Here is a 23,256-nt window from a genome sequence, read left to right as displayed (position 1 = left end):
TTAAAATGTAAGCAGTCAGCTTGCTTGCCGGCCTGCATGCTAGTGGCAGGGCTGTTGAAGAGGCTGACAACAGGGAACCTTATGGTAGACGGATGCCTTTTGGGGTTAAATGGCAGGGTAAAGAGGAACCTTAAAGACTAACTACATCAGAGATGCTTATGATGTCATGAAGCTTGAGCTCACTTCATCAGATGCTGCCTCTACCTTTCCTTCTGCTGACTTCAGGCAAACCCTTCTCCTTTGGGTTAACTATGCAAACTTTATGCTTGCTCATTTGTTTTTGCTTTCTTTATTTTAAGAGAATGCTTTTCACCGAGGGTCCCTGAGCTTCTTCCATTCTCCTCTGTGCTGACATCACGTTGAGGGAGAATCCCAGCAATGCCCGACCACGCTTTGTGGCTCCAGGGGTGACCTCATCGCCCCCCATCCCCAGCACCCATGCAGTCCGTTGCCTATTTTGGCAATACACCCTCGAGCTCCTACACAATCGGACGAACAGGATGCCCTTGCCCGGCCTGTACTTTTATTTGAGGGATTCAACTTTCTCAGTAGCTGGCCCTCATCATCCCAGGCAACTTGTGTGTCCTGAACATCCTGGCAGCAAAGGTGGCAGCACTTTTGGACAGCGGGGGACCTCATACAGGTTTCCCTCGCCAACCGCTGGGGTTAGGTTCCTGAAAGTTCCCGTGGTTGGCAAAACAAAAGGCTTATGGGGAAAACGGCAGGTGGCGGGGCTGATGCATGGCCACGGAAAACCACGGTTACTCAAATCTGTATACTGTCGTAGCCAAAATGGTATCTAGAATATTAAGCGTGGATGCTCAGAACCGTGGTTGGCGAGGGAAACCTGCACAGCCCTTCAGTTTCTCTTGGGAGAGGGCCAGAGAGTTATAAACTACACATCGAAGAGCTACTTGGCACAGCTCACAGAGACGCTCTCACGGCCCCAGAGGGACAGTCTTCCACGTTCAGCTCCCTCTGTGCAAAAATGAAGTTTATTTCCTACCTATGGGGACTTTTTACCAGCTTGTACCATCTACACTTTTCCCAGAGCCTGAGGAAGGGACTTTGATCCCGAAAGCTTGCAGAAAAGGACAATTATCTTGCGATTCCCCAGTTGGTCTACTAAAAGTGTCATTATGGAACCAAGGGTTCTAGTTTTTTGCATGCCTTTTTGTCTCAGACCAACGCGGCTACCAAGTACACCCCTCCCAGGGGAGTCGGCACGTGCAGGCGTTTCCTGCTGGGCTCAGGAGAGAGATCCCTCGGAGACAACTAGTGCTAGATCACTTCCAGGGGAGCTCGCTTGTTTCCCAGCTCGCCTCGCCCAGGCTGTCTGGAGCGCAGCCAGCCCATCACGCGACTCCAGCGGCTCGAGCTCTCCAGTAGAGCGCGGCAGGACTACAAACCCCGGCATGCCTTGCCCTCCGCGCGGGGCGCGCCGGGACTCGCCTGCCTCCCCCATTGCATGCCGGGAGCCAAGGTCACCGCTCGACTTATTTTTTTCCTCTTTATGCAAATGCCACCGGGCGGCTGGCCAATGGGGCGCCGGCGGGCCGGCGCGCCTGCGCGGTAGCGCGGCCGGCGGGGGGCGGGGCTGACCTCGTAGCCGCCGTGTGCCGGGCCCGAGACACGCGAGGCCAAGATGGCGGCGGCCGCGGCAGCCGGCGCGGGGCTGAGGGGGCGCAGCGGCGGGCGGCGCCGGCTCTGACCGGGCCCGGGCTCAGCCCGGCCCCGGCCCGCGGGGAGCCCTGGGGGCGGCGGCTGTCGGGAGCTGCGGGGCGCCGCGCGCCATGTTCTCGGTGCTGTCGTACGGGCGGCTGGTGGCGCGGGCCGTGCTGGGCGGCCTGTCGCAGACCGACTCGCGCGACTACAGCCTGGTGACGGCCAGCTGCGGCTTCGGCAAGGACTTCCGCAAGGGCATCCTCAAGAAGGGCGTGTGCTACGGCGACGACGCCTGCTTCGTGGCCCGGCACCGCTGCGCCGACGTGCTGGGTGAGCGCCCCGCGCCTCAAGGTCGCGGCCCGGCCCGGCCCGGCCCGGCCCGCCGCGAGGGGCGGGGATATTCATCCTAGTGCCCAGCCTCGGCCTCCCTCCCTGCCTGCCTGCAGCCCGAGCCCATTGCTCCTCTGCCCCGCTGCAGGACGGGGAGGCTGCTGTTCAGCCCCGTCGCTCCTCTCTTCCCTTCCCTTCCCTTCCCTTCCCCGGGCTCAGTCGGCCCATTTCCCCCGGCCTCTCCTCGCGGCTCGTGTCCCCCCAAAACCATTTTCGTTGCCCTCCATCGGACCCTTTCAGCAGTGGGGGGGGGGCACAGCTGGATCCAGATGTGGCCTGAACAGAGGGGGAGAATCGCTGCCCTCAGGGCTGGTCGCCTTCTTGGCTCGTGCCCCCGCGCGTGGCATCGTCCCCCCCGCGTCGCAGGACTCGTCAAACACCCGCACAGTTTTTAATTGTATTTGTGCTGACGTTTGCCGCAGCCGCGGGGCGTGTTACGGGGACGCGTGCCTTCATGCCGGCGCTGTGGCTCGCGCCGTCTCCGCGGTGGGGCGGCGCGGCTGCTGAAACAGCCCGGGTTATATTAAACCATTAGGCGCAGGTTGGCGCGAGGACGCAGCGTTGCTGGTTACTTTGAAGGGAGCAGCTCGCAAGGAGGTGCGGAAACCCGATCTGGGCAGGCCGTGCTCTGCATCTTTTCCACTGGGTCTATTCTCGAGTCACTCTTTTTTCCATTAGAAGGAGTAGCTGGATTGCTGCGCGGCGACATGTGACCCGTCTGGCCGCTTTTCAAGTTCAGGACTAGACCTGCACTGATAGTCTCTGAACATCCAGCGTTCGTCCTTCGGAGAAATGAAGGACCAGGAGACTTTCTCCCCCCGCCTCCCCCTCCAGAGTTGAACTTTGCATGTTAGGGGAAAGGAAAGTTAGAAGGAGAGTGGATTTGTAACCATCTGCTGGCACTTCATTTCTTATAGCCATATTTGGTAACTATGAAATGTGGACTTGCTCTTCCTGCTCCATCGTGTAACTCTGCTGTGTCCAGCAGGAAGACTGTGCTACATTTTTGCTCCAGTTTTGCATCAGTTTTCACAGCACCTGGAGGATCAGCACAGTTCTGACTTGGCTGCAGAAGCAAGGAGAGTGGGAGGTTTTTTTATTCAGACCAAAATGTCCTGACTAGGAAAGTGGAAACTGAAACTTGCTGGTAAACGTTTAAATGGCTTTCAGTATCAAGCCATTTTAGTTGTTAGCTGTTTGCTTTTCTGACATTCATGTGCAGCAGTCGTTTTGAAATGGCCTGATGCTCTGCAGTGCGGAGAATTCGGGATGAATTTCCTTTTTTTCTCTCAAGCCACACTGCTTAAACCAATGGATACAAATTTGGTCTGCTCCCCCCCCCCCCCCCCCCCCCCCCAATTTTTTTAGTTAGGGTAATTGGTCCCTCTCTGCTCACCTCTCCTTTCCAGCCCTGGTGCTAAACTTCCTTGCTGTTCAGGTGTTGCCTCATCTACAGATTTCTTCCCTCCTCCACCTTTCTCTTTCAGCGTGAAGCTCTTCACTTCTGTTTTCAGTGCCCTCCATGACTCCATATTCGACTCTGCTTACTCGCTCCATGTGCCCCTCTGTACCCTAACTCAAGTTTCTTCTCTTGACCTCCCACCTCTTGCTGACTAGGCACCTTCCCGTACCTTAATTCTCCTCTTTAAACACTGCGTCTCTGCACCCTTTTGCTTCTGAGAGACTCCTTTGTATATGGTCCCTTGCTTTTGGGCCTCTTCGGTACAGGGACCTCATTTGTTCCTTGAGGCGCCGTGTACACTTACGTAACGTTCTCTTCTACAGCAATGCTCAGTGTTCTCGGTACAGGATACATTCAAATATCTCACTTTGTTTAGGCTTGATTTGTTCTGTTAGTCACTCCATGACCCATGTTTGCCAAATACTTTGTTTAAAATTACTCTGTGCCAAACTTTTCCAGATTGAGTTTATGAAAAGCGAGCCTGTGTGGGCTGGATGTGGATGTGGGTGTGGTGCAGCAGCACGAGGCACTCCCCGTTAATGGAAAAGTTGTGCTGGTGCTTGGGTTTTATTCTCTTTAGTTGGACGGAAGTTCACCAGTGCCAGAGAGGCTGCATGTTTATGGAGCGGAGCCGTTGGGATCCCAAGCTGCTAGTCATCGTGCTTTGTTTTCATGCGCTTTGCAGTCCAAAGCTTGAAACCCTCACCAGATGCCTACTACTGCGTCTCGTTCTTTCCTAGCGAGATCTCCAGCAGACAGCTGAAAATCCAGCTCCTTCCCACCTCCCAGCAGTGGGTAAAGGGGAGCGGGTGCTTACCAATGGTCTACCCTCTGTCTGGAGGATTGATTTTTCATTTCAGTTTCTGGCAAAAAAAATCCCTGTTGATTAGATATTCAATCCTGCCACCCAGCTGCTGGAAGGGAGAAGAACCTCTCCACCCCAGGTCCTTGGAGACTTCTCTGGGGAAACGGAGATAGTTTGTTACTCACTGGTTTCTGGTGTTTGAGGCCTTCGTGATTAGGATCAAAGCTTGCTGTGTTGCTGCTCTCAAAAGCTCTTGTGTAATCCCTCCCGGGTTCCCAAAGGCTGTTGAACAGCTGGGGCTGGCATTTGTAATGTCTTTCTGGGCCTCTGCATTGTCTAATATTTGGAGGACTGTCTAGAAGCTGCCTTAATAAAATTGCTCATATGTTGGAATAATGCTCTTCTCCCCGCTACCCTCCCCACACCCACAGCCAAATGCTAAAACCCCCCTGGTGTGTATTCTGCTACAAATTAGCATCTAGCTGTATAAAATCAGCCACTTAAAAGTTTGAGCCCAAATCTTTGAGCACCAACATTTTCTGTTGTTAGACTTACGGAGTAAAAATTTCACCAAGTACCAAACCGGCAGAGTTTCTTGGTAGGACTGCACATGTTTGTTTGTTTTAATTTTGCTCCCTTTTGTTTGCCAGTGCTTACTGGAATTGCTGGCTATTGGACTCGGAAGTGCTCTGCCGCGTGTGAGTCTAGTGCAGGCGTGTCCAGCCTTTTTGAATGTGGGGCTGGATCATGAACTTTTATCACTCAGTGGGCCAGCAGGAGCGCTCACGTGGCCTGTCCAGTGGGTCCACGGCCTGGAGGGGCAGAGGTCAAGGGGCGCCGCCTGACCCCACGGTATCCTCCCTGCCACCTGGGCGGCCTCGAGGACGCTTCCACACCTGCTAGCCTGGGCTTAGCAGCCAGGGGGACATGTGGGGACCCTACAGGGAGGTGTGGGATGTGCAGGGACACCCCCTGCTCCCTCTCCCCGACCGGCAAGGCTCCCTCCCTCCCCAGGGCCCATGACTTGCCACTTCCAGCGTGATGTCTGCGGGCACGGTGGGATGCGGGGAGGCAGGAGAGGTGTCAGCTTCCCACCTTGACAGCTGCAGTGGCAGCAGCATCTCCCGCGGGCCCGGCCGCAGCATGCCTCTGCGCCGGCATCCGCACCCGCCTGGCCACTGCACCGCGACCTGCTCCGGCTGGCGGGACTGGCGTAGGGTGGGGCCAGCATGCAAATGAGGAAGAGAGGGGCGGGGCTAGGACGGGACACAGTGAAATGAAGGGGGAGGGGAGGAGCCGCTGATGCGGTACATGTGGGAACCTTGTCCCTTCCCAAGCCCTTCAGCAGCCGTTAGGAAGCTGCTGAGGGGCTGGGGGAGGAACAAGGGGTGGGGACGAAAGTAAACAGCCTTTACTTTCGTTTCCCATCGCAGCACTGCGAGCCGCAGAAAATGGCTTGGCGGGCCGCATGTTGGACAAGCCTGGTCTAATGAGTCTGGGGGCACTGTGTAATGGATAGAAACCTACATTTGCATAAATGAGAGCCTAAATTCTTCATCAGTTGATAGTGATGTGCATTTTAGTGGCTAGCAACTGTTTCCTCGCTTGACATGGGTGAGTAGATTTACTCCTTTTTTGCCTCTCTGGTGTATTCCAAGTTGCATGTGGAATTAACAGCACGAGTCCTATTTAGCACTGCAATCACTTTTTTCAAATTCGGGGTTGAGGTTTGTTTTATAGACCTTGTGGTGCCGTTTTTTTAATGATGCTTCCCCCCAGTCTTGGGACCTGTCTTTTTCTTACTTGGCTTTTTTTCTTTTGTTAGGCACCATCTATCCTTGTCAGTTTTCCTGGGGTCTGCTGTCCCTGTTGTGACCCATTACTGAAACACAGCAGCAGTCATTCTGCATCCCATGACACCAGTGCTTTCTAAGATGTGAATGGGACTTTATTTAGAAAGTGACCTTGGCAAGAGCCTTTACGGCAGTCTTTCCCCCTTCCTATTTGGCTATCTAATACCCATGGTAGGCATGGTTTGGAGAGGAAAAAGCTGATGCTCCAAGGAATGCAGGCTAGCGTCTCACTGAGTAAGAAAAGGACTTGTAGGGGGAAATGCAAATGGCTAAGGATGGACGATCTGAAAAGATGGCTACAGGAAGTGCTAGTGTCAGAGTAACTAAATATCTGAAGGACATGGAAGGCAAGTGTTTATTTGATGTCATGTCTAGTAATGATTGCGGGCAGACCTGGACAGGTGAGGAAAGTGGGCAGGACACAATAGGATGCAGTACAGCAAGGACAAGTGCAGAGTGGTGCACCTAGGGTGCAAAAATATCTGGCACATCGACTGGCTGGGAAGTGACTCTCTCAGCAGCACAGCAGCGGAAATGGATGTCGGAGTGGACTTCAAGATGAACATGAGTCGTCAGTGTGAAGAAATCATCAGCAAAGCTAACCGCACTGTATCATGTACCAGCAGATGACTGACAGATATTGCCAAGGAGGTGATACTTCCTCTCTATGCGGCACTGGTCAGACTGCAGTTGGAGTACTGCGTCCAGTTTTGAGTGCTGTACTTCAGGAGGGATGTTGATAGACTCGAGAGGGTCCAGAGGAGGCCACTTGTATGGTTAGGGTCTCACAGGACAAGCCCTATGAGGAGAGGCGGAGGGACCTGGACCTCGTCAACCTCTGCCAGAGAAGGCTGAGAGGTGATCTCGTGGCCACCTCCAAATCCATTAGGGGGACGCAGCAAGGGATTGGAGATGCTCTGTTCACCAGGCACCTCTTGGGGTAACAAGGAATGATGGTCCCAAACTGACCAAGAGCAGATTTAGGCTAGACATTAGGAAAAACTTCTTCACGGTAAGGGTGGCCAACATTTGGAACGGGCTTCCAAGGGAGGTGGCGCTCTCCCCTCCTTGGGGGTCTCTAAGAGAAGGCTGGATCGGCATCTGGCTGGGGGCATCTGACCCCAGCGCTCTTTCCTGCCCAGGGGAGGTGGTCGGACTCGATCTGTTGAGGTCCCTTCCGACCCCAACATCTATGAATCTATGAACGAGATCATTTGTAAAAACTTGTCAGTGGAGCAGCCTAGTTCAGTGTGCTGTCTTGCCCTAGGGAACAAAAGGTCAACACTATGGAGACTTAATATAATCTAGAGAGGTTAGTCATTGGATTAACAAAAATGTTGCTGGTCCCCGAACATGAGGGATCTGACTTCTAAACATGAAGAATGAGCTAAGGATACACTTTGTGGAAGTGTTGGAAGGACACTCAGGAGATCATCTAGCCCAGGGATTTCCAACCCCTGGGCTGTGGCCTGGTGCCAGGCTGTGAAGGGTTGGCTGCGAGTCTGCAGGAGGGCTGGCTGCCGACTGGAAGTGACCATGGGTCAGCAAACCACGGACTAGAAGTGACCAGCATACTGCAGATTGGCAGCCAACTGAGTATAAACAAGGGTTGCCTGCCTGCGCGCAGTGTGCTAGTCACTGCTGGTCCACAGTCACCTCTGGTCTGCGGTTTGCTGGTCCTCGGCATAAAAAGGTTGGGAACCCCCGATCTAACTCAACCCCGTGCTAAAGGCAGGACCGTCCTTGACTAAACCATCCCAGTCAAGTGTTTGTCTAAGGATGGAGAGCCCACAGTGTCTCTAGGCAGCCTGTTCCAATCCTTAACCACCCTCATCAAAAGTTCATCCTTAAACTCTGACCTAAATTTCCGTTGCTGCAATCCAGGACTGGACTCATCTAATTTGTTCACATCTTTCTTGAAGCAGGGAGCCCAACAAAAGTAACATCACTTTCTTTGTGCAAGTGTTGCTCCTATTACGTGCACTTGACATTCAGTTGAGTGTTGTCATTTGTAAGGAAACCACAGGTTATTGACAGGGCTGTTGGGGAATACAGATGCAGTTAAAAAAAGACCATCTCAGTGGTGGCTAATGCAGCTGTCAGTAGAATCGCTCTGTCAGAGCATTTATGCTCAGCGTTTTGAAAAAAAATAATGGCTCTTAGCTGCAGATAACCTCCGACCTGACCACTCTTTCTGACTGTGGTTCCTGTAATGGTGCTAAGCATTTATTGTGGCTTACATTTGCAGCCAGACATCTATAACTGTACCCGCTGTTCACATCCCTTGCTGGCAGTAGGTGTAACCCGAGTTGCATAACTGAAGCTGTCTCGAGGGAAGGCCCTGCCCTGTGAGAGAGCTGTAGAAGGAAATAAGTCCAACTGAATGCAAGCCAAGTACCATAGTGGAAGCATCAATCAGTCTCTGTGCTGGCTGAAGCATTGCAATAATCTGTTCTTTTTGTTGGTTTAGTGTCCAGGTGCAGCTTGGCACTTTGAGTGCTGGGTGAGTTAGACCTATTCTGTCACAGATCCCTTCCAGGGAACAAATACCAGCAGCAGCCTACCTACCCTTTAGTAGCATGGGCGTTTTCAGTCTTGCTTAATACCTGTGGTGTTAGCCATGCTGGGAAACTTGCAAAACGCCTCGAGCGTAACAAGAATTCAGCATGTTCCTGTTATGTTCCAATCTATTCCAAGTTTCATCATTTTGAGGAAAACGTTTGTGAGGTTCCCACTCTGTCTTTTTGCACTAGCCAGGGAAGAAAAATACAGGCCAGTACTAGAAATGGCCAAAATAAACACTGGATGCTTTCAGGGAAGTCCCATCACTCCACGAATGTGGTTGTTTAGAGCTTCCTTGTTCTCTTCCCATCTCTGTTGCTTTCCTCTTCCTTCTTTTAATACCATTTCTTGCATCTGTAGTTACTTAAGCCCTCACTTCTTTCTCTAGCCTCTTGTTCCTTCTTTTGGTGTATCTACCCGAGATGGGGAAAAGATGAAACGAGCCTTAAGCTGGTTGAGTTCCATAAACCAGTGCTATTGGTTGATAAAATGTGTAATGCAAATTGACTATGTTCAATCTGTAAGTTGTGATCTGACCTTATGAGATGCTTTGTGTATAGTTATTTCTTTATAAATGTCAAGGTCCGGTTGATCAGAAAACAGCTTGGGTAATGCATCATGATCCCACTGTGCTCTTATTAAGTCAGAGTTTAGCTGCTGACTTGGAGAACTGGATCTGGATTTGAATGGAGGACTTCGGCTAACTGGAATACGAGTTTACCTCTGCTTCCTGTCACCTGTTTTAAAAGTACCTATGCAACGTCACTGTAGGTGATGCATTTCAGGTGCAGTTTCTTTTGCTCTTGAAGTTTTAATATAACGCTTCTTTTGTGCCAAACATAAAATCATTCCATAAATGTGTCACTTCGTCCTCTGGCACCAATGACTCATGGTTAATTCAGTAACAGACTTAGAAGTTCAATATTGCATGAGCTGAAGGCTTCATTATGTTCCCCTGTGCAGATATAGTTTGCAGGTACGCTTGTGCCCTGCCGCACATCTTTGTGCATCTGCTTCTTGTGCCCTGGTGTGCACTTTCATAGTGACCAGCTTCCAAAGGTTTCCAGCTCAGGGCAGTCCTTCTGCACTCGATCTGCTGACATGGGAATTGGTAGGTAAGCTGTGGCTGGCTGGCAGACTGCTACTCAAAAGTTACTGATTTGAAGCAGGGCAGATGAAAGGTTAGCATCAGTTTAAGAAGCCAATAACTTTACCGCATGTCTGAGCTAGAATGGAACAGACGGATCTGCCTTGAAAGTGTGTACAAGGGAGAGATGCACAACCCAAACCCCTACAAGGGAGAGATGCACGCAGCTAACCCAGCCGTTGCTGGTTTTGCGAGTTGGTTCTCCTGCCCCTCCATTTAGCTGAAGTGCAGGCTGCCGGGGGTACTTAACTTGAATAGCATTGAGTATCGCCGCATCTTACCTTGGTCGGCTTGGCTACTGCTACATCCGTCAGTCTGGATTTTCCTCTGAGACTCTGGATTTTACTGCTTGTCCCTGGCATTGAGACAGATTGGAAGGAACCGGTCTCTCTAACCAACTGACGCATGCAGAGAGTATGTAACCTGGCAGTAGCTCTGGGGAGTGCTCGTGGATCTCTCGACACAAGGGAGAACAGCAGAACAGTAACTTGCAGTTCCTTGTGCTGAAGGAGAGGCTCTAGTACAAGGGACCTGGCCCTTGAAACACCAAATGCTCTCAGAACATTTTCTCATTTTAAACACGTGCACATTTTCTTTTAAATCTTTTCAGCTGTTTTATTTGCTAATGTTCCCCCTTGCCATGAGCGTCTCTGGATCTTGGTTCTGGCAGCTCGGATGTAACCCCTTGCATGCCCTTGGGTATAAGGCATCCAAGGAAGTGCACAAAGTCACAGCCTCTTGTTCTCCTCGTCACTGAGGGTAGGACGGTTTTGCTTCATCTTCCTGTGGCAGCCTTTCAGATATTTGAACGCTGCCGTCACACCCACTCAGTCAAAGGCTGTAAATAATTGCACTTGGGCAATACCTTATACTATTAATCTCAAGCAGCTAGTATTTTATACCATGGGTATTCAAGGTCAGAAAGGCGGGAGGGACTAAAAGAAAATGCTGAATGTTATTGTGAAATGTGGCAGAACTAATAAGTAAGCTGAGATTTGACCAGCCTTATTTAGCAGTCCAGCCTCTGGTTGTCTTGAGTTGTTGCGTGTGGTCTGTGTCCTGGGTGAAAGCGAGATAAACAAGAAGAGTAAAAATCGATACAGCCGCATGCCCTTGTTCTTCAGCAGTGACTTTGCTAGTAGCAGGAGTTTTCTAAATCTGAGAAGAGATTGGGAGACATGGTGTTACAGGAGAAATGTTATCAAGCCATTCTTATATTTAATAGTTCTTTACATACCGATTACGCATACGTCATTTTTTAGAGAACATGGTTATTCGCACCGCAGAAATCACTGCTGTGTTTGGTCCGTCTGGCTGAAGGTCTGGGAAGGGGGCAAGGACTGGTGCATGTGGAGAATGAATTGTCCTCGCTTCCTGCTACCAGGCCCTTTTAAGTCACAGTTGGGGCGTAGCGCTGAGCCAGTTTTTGCTGGGAAGTTTGTGCTGTTACTGTCACTCCTGTGCACCGTGTTCATGCCTGAGGCTCCTGTCCACTACTAAAATCATTGAGCACCGAGATAGCATGTAGCTTATTCTACCGTCAAAGGGGTGTTCTGAAAACGGCTCATGCTTGGTCTGAATTTCCAGTTGGCTGCCATCAGCCTTAAGGAGCCTGGTCCCTAGTAGGTTGAGGTTCTGGTTATTTTGGGGTGTTACATAGGTGCGTCGTTTACTGCTGGACATGGGTGAGACTCATTCCTCCACCAGCATCTCTTGCTAACCTTTAAAGCAGGGGCTCCCTCATCATGAGCCCAGTGCAGAAGTAAATTAGAAACCTGACTGAATGAAAAGCTGGCGGGTGCCTGTGTTGGAAGCTGAGGGAATGTGCTGTCAGGCAGAGACGGTGGCGAAGGGAGGGGACAAGGCAGAACAGGTCATTTTGTGGCTCAAGATGAAGTATGTGGTCATAGGCCAAGATTCAAGCTCCAGGCTTGGAGCGAGTTACAAACTGGAGAAATCGGCTGGCTCGTCTGCTGCTAATAGCACAGCAGAGTTGCACTAGCGCTTAAATCATCTTTGACTTGTGGCCCCCCTTGGGTAATCATTAGCCTAGTCTGTTTTTGCTGGTTTTAGTATAGCGTGGCAGTCTTGAGTCTTGCGTTAGCTTCATGGGCTGGTATGTAAATCCGCATGGTCTGACTGGGCAGGGAGAAGAACAAACGCACCTGAAACCATTTCCACATCACGTTTCTTGTAACAGCTTGTTGCACAAAAGCCGTTTGAAGCCTGATCTGGTGAACAGCTCTCTTTAGTAGCTCCATGCTGTTTGGTCGGTGAAGAGTGTTAGGCAGATGGCAGTATGTTGAAACGTGCCTGTTGTACAAGCCTTTGGTTGTACGCTAGCTGTATTCAGGTTGATGACAAGACATGACTTGCATGCATCTTCAGCTTCGAAATAACTGTCTGCAATTATCTCCCGGGTGTGACTGAAACAATTTGTTGTGAACCACTACTTCTTTTTTTAAAGAAAAGTTACACTGGTGAGTATACCGGTGTGATGTGAAGAGCAGAATGCATGCTGCTTTCCTGGCAGCGCAGTAATATAACACTACTGTTTTATTGGAGATGGAGTGACCCTCTGTAGCATCTTGACCACTTCAGATTCCAGAACAGAAGGGAAATGAGACATAGCGCCCTTAATGCAGAAATATTAGGGCTCTCATTCTAGACCTATTGCTTGTAAAGCATAACCATGTACAGTATTTTATGAGGGAACTTGATAGTGCCCTTTATTCATTTAAAAGGAAACGAGTACTTATGGTTGATTTGGCCGGTGGCCGAAACCAAAGAGTAAATTTAGTAACAGTCCGTGGAGAGGGCTCGTTTGTTCTTGAAACTAGAAAAGCGGCTTCTTGGAATCCCCGGGCTCCTTTTGGACGAGCTCCGCTCCCAAATCCTTTTTCAAGAGAGAGGTTGTTCTTGGCTGTGCCCATACGTGAGATGAGCGAGATCTTGCCCTTTGCACATTGTACCGCTTAGAAAACACGGACAAAGCAGGTGTCGGAAAGGTTGCGCACTATTTTTGGGAGAAATCTGATTAATGTTGATAGGCTGTGCAGAATCTGGCTCTAACCTGCTGTCAGATTACAGAGTTCATGGCAAGGTCAACTCTAAATCGTCCATCTCCATTTCAGACAGCATCCCGCGTGACGGGCCTTTGGAGATGATGCATATTGTATTTTACTGATGAATTCATGTTCGCTCTTTGGCCAGGGGTTGGCTCTGTTCTGCTTCGTAAGACATCGTCCTCGTTCAAGCCTGCTGTGATCTGTGGAAGTGACTCGCCGTGCTGTATCGTGAATAATTGACTTGAACTTCATTTTGTCGTAGAATCCCACATTTCAGCTCATGACTCCCTTAAGTTGACAGTCAGAATTTTAAATTGGTTGAGAAGCTATGGGCTCATTTCCCAATGCATTGTTTGTAGTAGATTAAAGTTAGCCAGTAATAATTTCTTAGACTCTATTTTAATGTGCCTGTGTTGGCACTAGGGACAGATTGAAAGAAGTCGACAAATGTCTCAGCCAGCTGAGCAATGTGCTGGGCCCAGGTTGGGGACTTCACCTAGCCTCCAGCTAAGAGCTCTGAGTCCAGTTCCTTCCTCTCCCTACACTTGTCTTTCTTCTCCTGTGAGGAGAGAAACGGGCCCTTTCTTTTTCCGTGCTGCTGCCATCGTAGGGGCTGCAGTGAGGGGTGGGGATGGATCCTGGGAATCTGCCCCTGTATGCTCTCGCTCGATGTAGCTCTTGCCCTTCCCTCTGCTGCTACGTAGAGCTCTCCGAGTTTCCCAGAGTGCAGCCTGCCAGATCCCACTTGTGTGAACAGCCACCGAGACCCTGCTCAGTTTTCACTCTTGCTTGGCTGAAGCCAGAAGCGATGATGTGTCTGTGTGCAGGTATAAAGCACAGTATTGCTGTGGCTCATGCCCTTCCTGGGTAGAGGTTTCTCAGATCTTTTTCCTCAAATGGAAGCTTGATTTCTGCAGAACTTGCTCCTCCCTGGGACGTTCCCCCCGGTACAAGTGACTGAGGGGATCCTTCCTCCTGGGGGTGCTGAGCGGGGAGGGGGAATCATTTTCACCACTTGTTCTGGTAATGTTTACAATGTTTTACACTGTCCCCCCCCACACACCTCCTCTCTGTCCAATGGGCTAATGAAAGTTGTGATCTAATTTGAATTCCTAGGAAGGTAGACGACTCTAGGATCTCTTAAAATGAAGTCACTTTCTTCAGAATATCATTTTAAGCAGAAGTTCTAGCTTTAGACATTTTTACCATATTTACTAACTGTGAAATGCATCTGAGGCCTAACATCAGAATAGCTCTGAAGCATGGCTTTTCAGAGCATCTTTTTTCCCCTGAAAACCAAATATAACTTTTCTCCCGCTAGCTGTGACATGAGAGCAGAGGTACTGCAAATGTAAAACACCACTTTGAAGACAGGCTTAGTACAGAACTATGGGTAACAGCCTGCAGTGGTCTAGCTTCTAGACCTCACGTAAGTGTGTGAGAAGTGAGCATTTAATACTACCTCGTTAAGCTGCATGAGTGGTAACATTGCTTTCTTTCTCCCTCTCTTCTTTTTTTAAGGGGTAGCAGATGGCGTAGGAGGCTGGAGAGACTACGGGGTCGACCCTTCTCAGTTCTCAGGGACTCTAATGCGAACGTGTGAGCGCTTAGTAAAAGAAGGACGGTTCGTACCAAGCAACCCCGTTGGGATTCTTACCACCAGTTACTGTGAGCTACTGCAGAACAAAGTCCCTCTGCTTGGTAAGAGCAACAAAGAAGCCACACATTGATGCCATGGTGTAAAATGTGCTGGCCAGGCTTACGGATTCAAGGTGGTTTGAGCAGTCACTTAGTAGTGCAGTGTGGATCCTCAGCCAGTTATCTGTCCTGAATTTCAAGGGAACCCTGACACCGTCTTGGAGCACTGATGCCCCATATGTGAGGGTACTGGAATGTAACTCTGCTCCAAGGAGCACTTCAGTGATTTTCATTAAAGAATAGACTTGCTGAGAATGTCTTCCACACTTGCAGAAAGGCTGCAAAATAAGCTTTCCCGGCAGTCCACGCCTGCTTGTGTTTGTTTAACACCAGCTCCTCAGCTTGTGATTTAGGCTTGGTTCCACCCAGGCTTTTCTGATAAGTAACAGGAGAGCTGGCTGTGCCTCCTTGAGCTGGTCTTGCTAACTCCTACTTCAGTGGTGCCCAACCTTCTGGTCCAGCTGGCTGCGTGAGTGGTAGGGGATGGGTCCGCAGGCCCCATCTGGCCTGTGCAGGACCGAATCCCTGGTCACAGCTGTGGCCCTAGCCCAGATTGGGCCAGTCCCCTGGTTCTAGCCCTGCACATGCTGGATTGGGCCGTGTGCAGGGTCATGTCTCCGGAATTTGTTAGTGGAGGAGTGACAGCAGCATTGACTCCAAATATCTGGACCTGCGGGAGCGCCTGGACTGCATCACAGCTCAGCAGGGGCTGGGGGTTGAGCACCCCTGCACTGATTGAATGGTTTGCATGGTGCCATCAGTTGTCCTATGTTGTTGCTGATTTATGTGGGTAGGAGTAAAGATTTGAAGGGAAGTTAAAGAGATGTGCTACAACCATGAGCTTCCTGGATGTTGTGCACAGTTGGCCTTCAGATCTGTTTATGCATTTCCCTTGGAAGCCTGTGGAAGTCGTGTGGACAGAAAGGCCACATTTGGCCCTGCTCTTGAAAGCTGAACACCGTTCTAAAGGCTCTCTAACCTTTCACACACTAAGAGTGAGTTACCCTGCCTGACGCACATGCTTCTTACCTGACCTCAAACTTCTTTCCCCAGAGAGCGCTATGTAAACTATGTCTAATCAGTCTGCTGAGCCAGGGACCAGATGTTTGCTTTTTATTACATGCCTAAAAAATGGGTGCAAGCCTCAAGCAGCCTGCCGGATCCCTCTTTTAGCCTGTGTCTGTTCAGTGACTGCTTTATATCAGGGGGTTGGAGTGTCTAATTATACTCCTGCTATTTTGTGCAAAGCAGTCAAAGTGATTAAGTGACCAACAAGGTGGACCACTCGTGATGAGCTCCCGCAGCCCTTCCCTGGAAGGAGACAGCCTGGCCTGACCTTTCCGAGTCTCAAGAGCAGTATATGCAGAGTCACGGGATCTGCATTCCTTGCATGGATTTCTGGTTACAGTACACGTTAACGCTGCCCGACTCTGAACCAAGTGAGGCTGGGAGCCCCACAAAAAGAAAAGCATTGCTAATCAATTGCAACAACCCCGTGCAGGAGAGGCGATGGCCCAGAGCTAGCTGTGCTCTGCGCTGAAGGCTCGGAGCTGTTGATTTGTAAGCCCCTGATCCATCTAATGGGCTGCTCTGCTTGGAGGTGTTTCTTAGTTAATGGAAAGCTCAGGGTCTTTCTCTAACCCTTAATCTTGTTAGAAATGACTCCTGGCGGAGCTGAGCATGTTGGAACCAGCTGCATTTCGGTCTCTAGGAAAGGTTTAAATGTGTTAACTTCTGAGATGTTCATTCCAAAGGAAAAGAGATTCTGCTCTCAACCCCGCCCAATGCGCTAGATTATGGATCAGACTTCTTTGGGCACAGCAATTGCTGTGCCACGTCACTGTCAGTGGGCAGTTCCAGATGTTACAGGGGAATGAATTCAAATTCCATAATGCCCCCACCGTGAATGGGAGGTTTAGGGGCAGTATGAATTGATGTGGGTGTTTCCATTCTCCCCTATGCCCTTACTCTCTCTTAATCCATCTAGCACAGTATTTGCAGAGAAGTTTTCTCTTGTGAAATAACTTGAGCAATTATTGAGAGTTCTAGGACCACTAAGTAAGACCCTGAGAGATGAGCAATGAAGACGGTTGTGAAAATAGGATTCTGCAGTTTCTATAGAAATAAAATGAGGTTAAAAACTTGGTCTCACTGACTTCCAGCTTTGGGATCTTGATCGGCATGTTATGAATGAAGTGTCCAGGCAGTTAACAGTGTGTCAGGTGACATATGGTTGCACCTGCCTGCTGGCACTTAAATACTGGAGCTAACTTCTTAACTGAGCTTTAAAGCAGTGCACTTGTTTCTGAATGAATTGCATGAAGAGACCATGTATTTCTTTGGAAGCAGGCCTCTGAGCCGGTTTTACAAAGACATGCTCTCAAAGAAAAGCATTGCTCTGACGCACGCAATGTAAAAACACCTAGTGACATCTTTCAGTTGTCCATTTGCTGGGCACGGATTATTCAGGACTGGTGAAGGGAAGTGTGTGGACAGCACCTAGCATGGTCTCAGTGCTATCATGCTTCTGTTACGGTCCCAGTAATCATGATTTCATTATTCTGTGCCTCCTGTAAAACAGGTCACCTTCAGAGGATTGTGCACACCTGCCCACACTAGAATATTTTAGAATGGGAAACTGCACTAAGTGTTTGTCAGCACACTGTAATGACAGAAATCAAAGCAAGATAAGCAAATTAATTGGCAGCTGTGTCATGCAATGCCTGTAAAACTCACCACTGCTTTTTTCCTCCTCATATATTCACTTTGTTTCTCACCAACAAATATTTACATGTGCCTGGATTTGTCAGCAGTGATGATGAGTATTTGAACAGCTGGCCTATAAATGAAATAATGAGCAACAGTCGGTTCCTGTGACATAAATGCTGCTACAGCTTAGCCCGTCTCCCGTTGATCCTTTTAACTTTCCTTCTAGGAAGCAGTACGGCTTGCATAGTGGTTCTGGACAGAACAAGTCATCGTTTACATACAGCAAATTTGGGAGATTCTGGATTTCTGGTGGTGAGAGGAGGAGAAGTGGTCCATCGGTCCGATGAACAACAACATTACTTCAACACTCCGTTCCAGCTGTCGATAGCGCCGCCGGAAGCAGAGGGAGTCGTACTAAGTGATAGGTGAGATGGGGATGAATGCAGTGTACAGCCAGCACGTGAGAGGTTCTGGGACCTTCAGTGAAAGCGCTCGGTATGCTGGAATCTAGCGCTGGGTGTACTTATTTAAAAACAAACAAACCAGAAGGTGGGGAGGAGGGTGTACTTGTCTAAGAAATAGCTGCTGACCTGAGTACAGGTCAACAAAACCTGGTGAGAGTCCAAGCTAGCTGAAGCATGTATGAGCTCAGGGGCATGGTCACTTCCCCTAAACTTAAGTGCATAAAGCACGCGAGTCATTTTGATCCTCAGAGAGACTAGGATATTATGAAACTGTCCTGACAAAACCAGAAATATCCATTGGTGTAGTAACAAATGTCATGTCCAGGTCCTTTGTATGTTGTGCCAACACAATACAAACCTTGAGGTTATTTTAATCACCGTGACGAATTCATTGCGTTTGCAGGTTTGAGCTATTGCTGTTTGTTTGCAGTAACTGCAGGAGCCTTAAATACAAGTTACTATGAATGAGTCAGTATTAGAGGCTTTTTGTTCTGTACTGTGAAACAAATAAAAGAGTTTTGTAGCCCATCTAGGATCAGGGAGGATGCGTCACAAGGCCCAACTTCAATGCAAGAAAAGTTCCTACTGACTATAGCAAAGTATAGAAACCATTTGAACTTCCTCGGATGTGGCTGCAGCACACGCAGTGAGAGTTGAATAAGGATGGACTGGGCTAGCACTGGTATTGACCTGATGGAGAACACTTTCGATTGATCCACTTGGTGTCAGCCATGTATTCTGGTTTCGGGTGCACCCATCTTCTCAGAGTCCCTGCTCCTCTAGAGACCAGCAAGGAGCAGGCTGGCTCGCATAGCTTGGCACTGAGGTCATGAAGCCTGAGAAGAGCGCAGGGCAGCGTGTGACTGCAGCTTGCATTGCGAAGTGTCCAACAGCACGCTGCGTTCTGTCAAAATGAACAGAACTCCATCTGGCAGAACACCAAGCCTGTGTTAGAAAGACACTGTGTCCACAAAACTTGCCAGGCCAAAGGTGAACTTGGGCAATGCCCCCTGCTGAGCCGTCTGCCTTCCAGTGCGGGCCCAGCCCGTCAGCCACTTCTCAAGCAAAATCAGAATTGCAGAACACACATTCTTGTCTTATGTCACTTTGCTTGTCTCTTTTTTCTTTTAATGAGTTTCCTCTACTGTATTAAATTAAGTTCATGATCTTCTTTAAAAATGTACTTAAATTATTTAATTTTTTTTTAATTAATTTTTTGATCCTGACCTTAAAAATCTCCTAAAGAAGAGTTGTGTGCCCTGTACCGCCAATGGAGAATGAATGTTAAGCTCTTAGTCAGAGGTTTTAGACTTTGTAGTTTCCAATGCCAAAATAATTCCTTTGAGGATGCTGGGTGGACATAGTTCCAGCTAGATTGCTATTACTGTGATGAAGGTAACAAAGCCACACAGGAAGACCAAAGGCCCCAAGGGTAGGAAGAGCACAGCCATCAGGATCCTGAAATGAGAGCACTTCAGAAATCGACTCTTCAGATTATAAATCATTCCAGTGGTTCTAGCTTTCTTAAGGCCTAGGTATCTTGTGTAAAGAATATAAATAGCACAAGGGCGGTTATCAGAAAAGCATCCTCTGGAAGCTCAGGAAGCAAAGAATGAGTCATTGTGGATTAAGGAAAATGGGGAAGATGCATCAGCCCTTGAAATGCCCACATTTCCATTCTGAATCATGGTTATAGGATGCATCGTAGTGGCTTGCACTCATCTCAACTTTAAGTGATATTTACATTCATTTTTAATTGCCTTCCTGTTTTTCCTTTTAACGGTTGGACAAGTCCATATAAAATTGGTATCGGGATAGGGCAGTGATGTAAAACACTGGGTTGAAATGCTGATCGTCCTAGAACTGCAAGTTCAAGTGCAAGTGGGGTAAAATCAGCCCCTCATCCAGTGTGGGGAGCCAACTCCTTTTTGCTTTGAAAGCCAAGGCTGCCTGCTGCTCCTCATTAAAGGCCTCGTTCTGTTTAAGAGTTGGGGTTTGCCATGGTAACCAAAGTGTGTGCTGCGTCCTTCCTGTATGGTGCATTATATAGCTGTGGGTGCATCATTCACAATAAAAGGTGCTTCAGTATCTAGGCATCGCCCTTCTCATCCCAGTTAGGAGTTTTCACCTCCCTCTCCTCAAGCCCTCTGACATGTTTAAATTGAGTGAGAAGGAAACCCTGAACTACCACTGGACTTGATGGTTACCATGGTGAAGTGGATTAGATGGAGTTGTCCTGATGCACCTCCCCAGATGTTAACTGTTTGTGATCCTGATTGTGTCTTTTGTCGCACTGGCTCTCTTGATAAGCTGCACTGATGCAGCATTTTCCCAACAAAACCTGTTATAAGAGCAGTGAATTGCAGAAGCCATTGATGCTGTTGTTTGACAGGACTTTGTACCTTTTAGTGTGATGTGAAATCCTTTCCTTTGACATGATATCATCATCTTCACAGCCCAGATGCTGCTGACAGTACTTCTTTTGATGTTCAGCTCGGAGACATTATTCTGACAGCAACAGATGGACTTTTTGACAACATGCCTGACTACATGATTCTTCAGGAACTGAAAAAGCTGAAGGTAACTGCCATGAAGTGCCTGCAGTGAATGCAGGTTCTTATTCAGCCAGATGATGAATAGCTGTTACTTCCCGTTAATCATTTCAAGAGCTGTTTTCCACTTAGGTAACAAATGAGCTCTTGCCCTTTCCCCACTGAACAGGGGCGTATTAAACAACTTTGAGTGGGAGGGGTGTTAGGAAGTCCACTGCAGAATCCAAAAGGACATAGGAACTAGGCACCTGGAGGAAGGTATTTTGACACTGACAGCTTGCGTGTTAACTTCTCGGTGGCCTGCATATTGATCCTTCTCTCAGCAAAATTACTGCCGGGGTTTGCTGGAAACTCTTTAAGCGGCCTTGTAGACTGATTTGGAGGCATGCTCTGAACAGACTGAATGTGAGCTTGGAGTGCTGCTCTTGTGGGTAATAGGGGTGATTCTTGTATTACTGTTCCAATAGAAATCTTTCACTTTCCCCCAAGTAGCATTGACATCTGAATGTGGAAAGCCTCCATTTCGGTCTCGCCTATGGCTTGAGCAGGAAGGTCTTGTTCAACATGTCAGCAAAGTTGAAAACCCAGTGTTAGCGGGTTGGGATCTGCCCTGCCCCCGTTAATGTTCTTACCACGTGTCTGCCCTCAAATGGAGGTGTGGTTGTAGCACGTGCCACTAGCTAGCTGGCAGGAGTAGCCATATGGAGAAGGCCCAGCAGTACATGTTTTAGCACCTCGGAGTACTGAACAAGATGCTTGTGCGGGGGGGAGGGAGAAGCTGTGGGGTGGAGAAGGGAAGGTTGTTGGTTTTGGGGGCGGGAGGGGGTTGAGACTTGTAAATAATTTCAGACGAGCAGCAGGGCAGAGGGGGGGGACAGGAAAACGTCACTGTTGCAGTGGAAGCTGTAACTGCTGGGTATGCAGACTTGTAGCCCATGCGTAGACATTAAGATTTCAGTTTGATTTGACGCTTTCCCACAGACACCATTCAGCAAAATGGATATTGTAATTATGCAAAACTAAAGAGTTGTCAGGCATTTTTGTGTTATGGGAAGATATTCCTTTTGCTTGACGCTTAGTGCTCAAACTAGCTTTGTTTCTCTTGTTTGCTCAATCATTGCTCTCCTCCTTTTGCCTTAGCACTCCCGCTGTAGTGAATGCAGTTCCTTTGGAAAGAGCGGGTGCCTGGCTGTCAAGCTGGGTGAAGGGAGGGTGCGATTTGGGTAGTCAAAACAGGTAAAGGGAAAGCCGAGTTTCTCGGCTTAGATAACTTGCAGTATTCAAAACAGGCCGGGTCCCATCTTCTAAACAGTGAAATGGTACGTTTCCTTTCCACGATCAGTGGTCTCATGAGAACTGTGCAGACAGATAATCACAGCTACAGAGGTTGGATTCATCCTGGAATGCAAATGCTCACAGACTGGACACTTGGGAGAAGGCAGGTTCCTTTTGGATTAGGAAATGGTCCCTGTGCCCATCCTGCTCTCCTCCCAAGTAGCTGCTTAGGTGAATGAACCGCACTCATTTCTGTAAGAATAACTGGCTGGCTTTCATCAATCTAGAACTCGAATTATGAGAGCATACAACAGACTGCGAGAAGCATTGCTGAGCAAGCTCACGAACTGGCGTACGACCCTACCTACATGTCACCCTTTGCACAGTTTGCCTGTGACAATGGCTTGAACGTGAGAGGTGAGTGCGTCTCCCCCCGACTGTGGAATCGCTTCATAAATCTTGTGCTGTCCCAAGTTCCATCCCTCTCTCTCCGCCCGCCCCCAAATAATCGGTGGTCCCCAGAATGCTTTTAGGAGGCACTTGTTCCTTTGGAAAGGGAAGTGAAGGAGACCAAGGCTTTTGGCTGTACACGTATCTAAAACAGTCAGACTTTTTTTAAAGGGTGTTAAAACGAAGCTTTTAGGACACTGTTTATAATTTTTAGGTAGCTTCTTGATTAGTTTCAAAATAAATTTTTTGCATTACAGGGGGAAAACCAGATGACATCACCGTCCTTCTTTCTATAGTAGCTGAATATACAGACTGAATTGTTTAAGATGTCAACTTCTGATACCGTCTTTCTCCCAGAGTTCCTAGCTTCACACGTACTGTTTCCTGCTGGCAGGATTGCTTTCTTACGTTGCAGCTGATCTCAATGGCCAATTGTCAAGCCTGTTGCCTGTCCTACGATGCAATGTTGAGATCCTTTTAAGAACCACTACTGTAGTACACTGATCTGTCTGCCAGCAAGAAATGAGGAAATGCAAGGCTTGAAGCATGCCTTTCAAAACCCAGTAGTTGTTCTCTAGGTGGGGGAAACCAGACCCACGTGGTTACTGCTTTTTAAATTGTGACTAGTTTCAAATGATGAACATTGGTTGCTCAAAGTTCAAAATTAGGTATAATTGATTAAAAGTTCCACAAGAGGATGTGTTTTGCTCTATCTGCTAGAAACATCCATTATTCATCCAAGGATATGTTAAAAAGCATACGTTCCTAAACCTAGTCTCGTTACAGTGATAGCTGAGGATACGTGTTTCAAAAACGTTGTTTTCAGGAGGAGGAGAACTGCTGTAAAAGTTTTGTTCTTGGCATACGTTGTGTCAGCTTGGAGCCTTTCCTATTGCAGAATTTCGAAAAAAAACAAGATTAGTTTAAGCTGTACGGATGCATAAGTGTGTTGTGATTTCAGATGCTTAACTGTGATATCAGTGGAAGCTTTGCAGATCATTTGTCCATAACGAGCCCTGGGCTCTCTGAATGTCTTGGGCGTGGGTAACTTTTTTTTTAAATCAAAAAGTTGTTGTAGCTTGAACTCGCGAAAGCTGCCAGCGCTCAGAGTTGAGGTTAGCACAGATTCTTACCCTGTCTCTGAGCAGCATGTGAG

At 48.6% G+C, this 23,256-nt stretch overlaps 2 protein-coding genes across 6 annotated transcripts in view; one reads left to right on the top strand and one right to left on the bottom strand.

Moving 5' to 3' along the window:
• The first annotated feature begins 1,667 nt into the window (after nucleotides 1–1,667).
• On the top strand, nucleotides 1,668–22,662 carry PPTC7 (protein phosphatase targeting COQ7). Its single transcript, XM_006267639.4, has 6 exons — nucleotides 1,668–1,995; nucleotides 14,474–14,653; nucleotides 17,586–17,784; nucleotides 20,280–20,403; nucleotides 21,938–22,067; nucleotides 22,358–22,662. The coding sequence occupies exons 1-6, from the start codon at nucleotides 1,794–1,796 to the stop codon at nucleotides 22,414–22,416; spliced, it is 894 nt and encodes a 297-aa protein (XP_006267701.1). The 5' UTR covers nucleotides 1,668–1,793; the 3' UTR covers nucleotides 22,417–22,662.
• The window catches only part of RAD9B (RAD9 checkpoint clamp component B), a 34,457-nt gene continuing 17,552 nt past the window's right edge, over nucleotides 6,352–23,256 (bottom strand). For 3 of the 5 annotated variants that reach the window (XM_019486839.2, XM_019486835.2, XM_019486838.2), the window contains 2 exons: nucleotides 17,387–17,489; nucleotides 6,352–11,042 (listed from right to left, as the gene is read on the bottom strand). In XM_019486839.2, coding sequence (XP_019342384.2) covers nucleotides 17,404–17,489 — 86 coding nt within the window. In that variant the 3' untranslated portion in view covers nucleotides 6,352–11,042; nucleotides 17,387–17,403. Of the gene's footprint in view, nucleotides 11,043–17,386; nucleotides 17,490–22,751; nucleotides 22,990–23,256 lie in introns of those variants that run through there. The other 2 variants (XM_019486836.2, XM_019486837.2) reach the window with 2 other exon arrangements.

Source organism: Alligator mississippiensis, chromosome 10, assembly GCF_030867095.1.
Source record: "Alligator mississippiensis isolate rAllMis1 chromosome 10, rAllMis1, whole genome shotgun sequence".
NCBI classification, from domain to species: Eukaryota; Metazoa; Chordata; order Crocodylia; family Alligatoridae; genus Alligator; species Alligator mississippiensis.
This window is presented reverse-complemented; position numbering and strand designations above follow the sequence as displayed.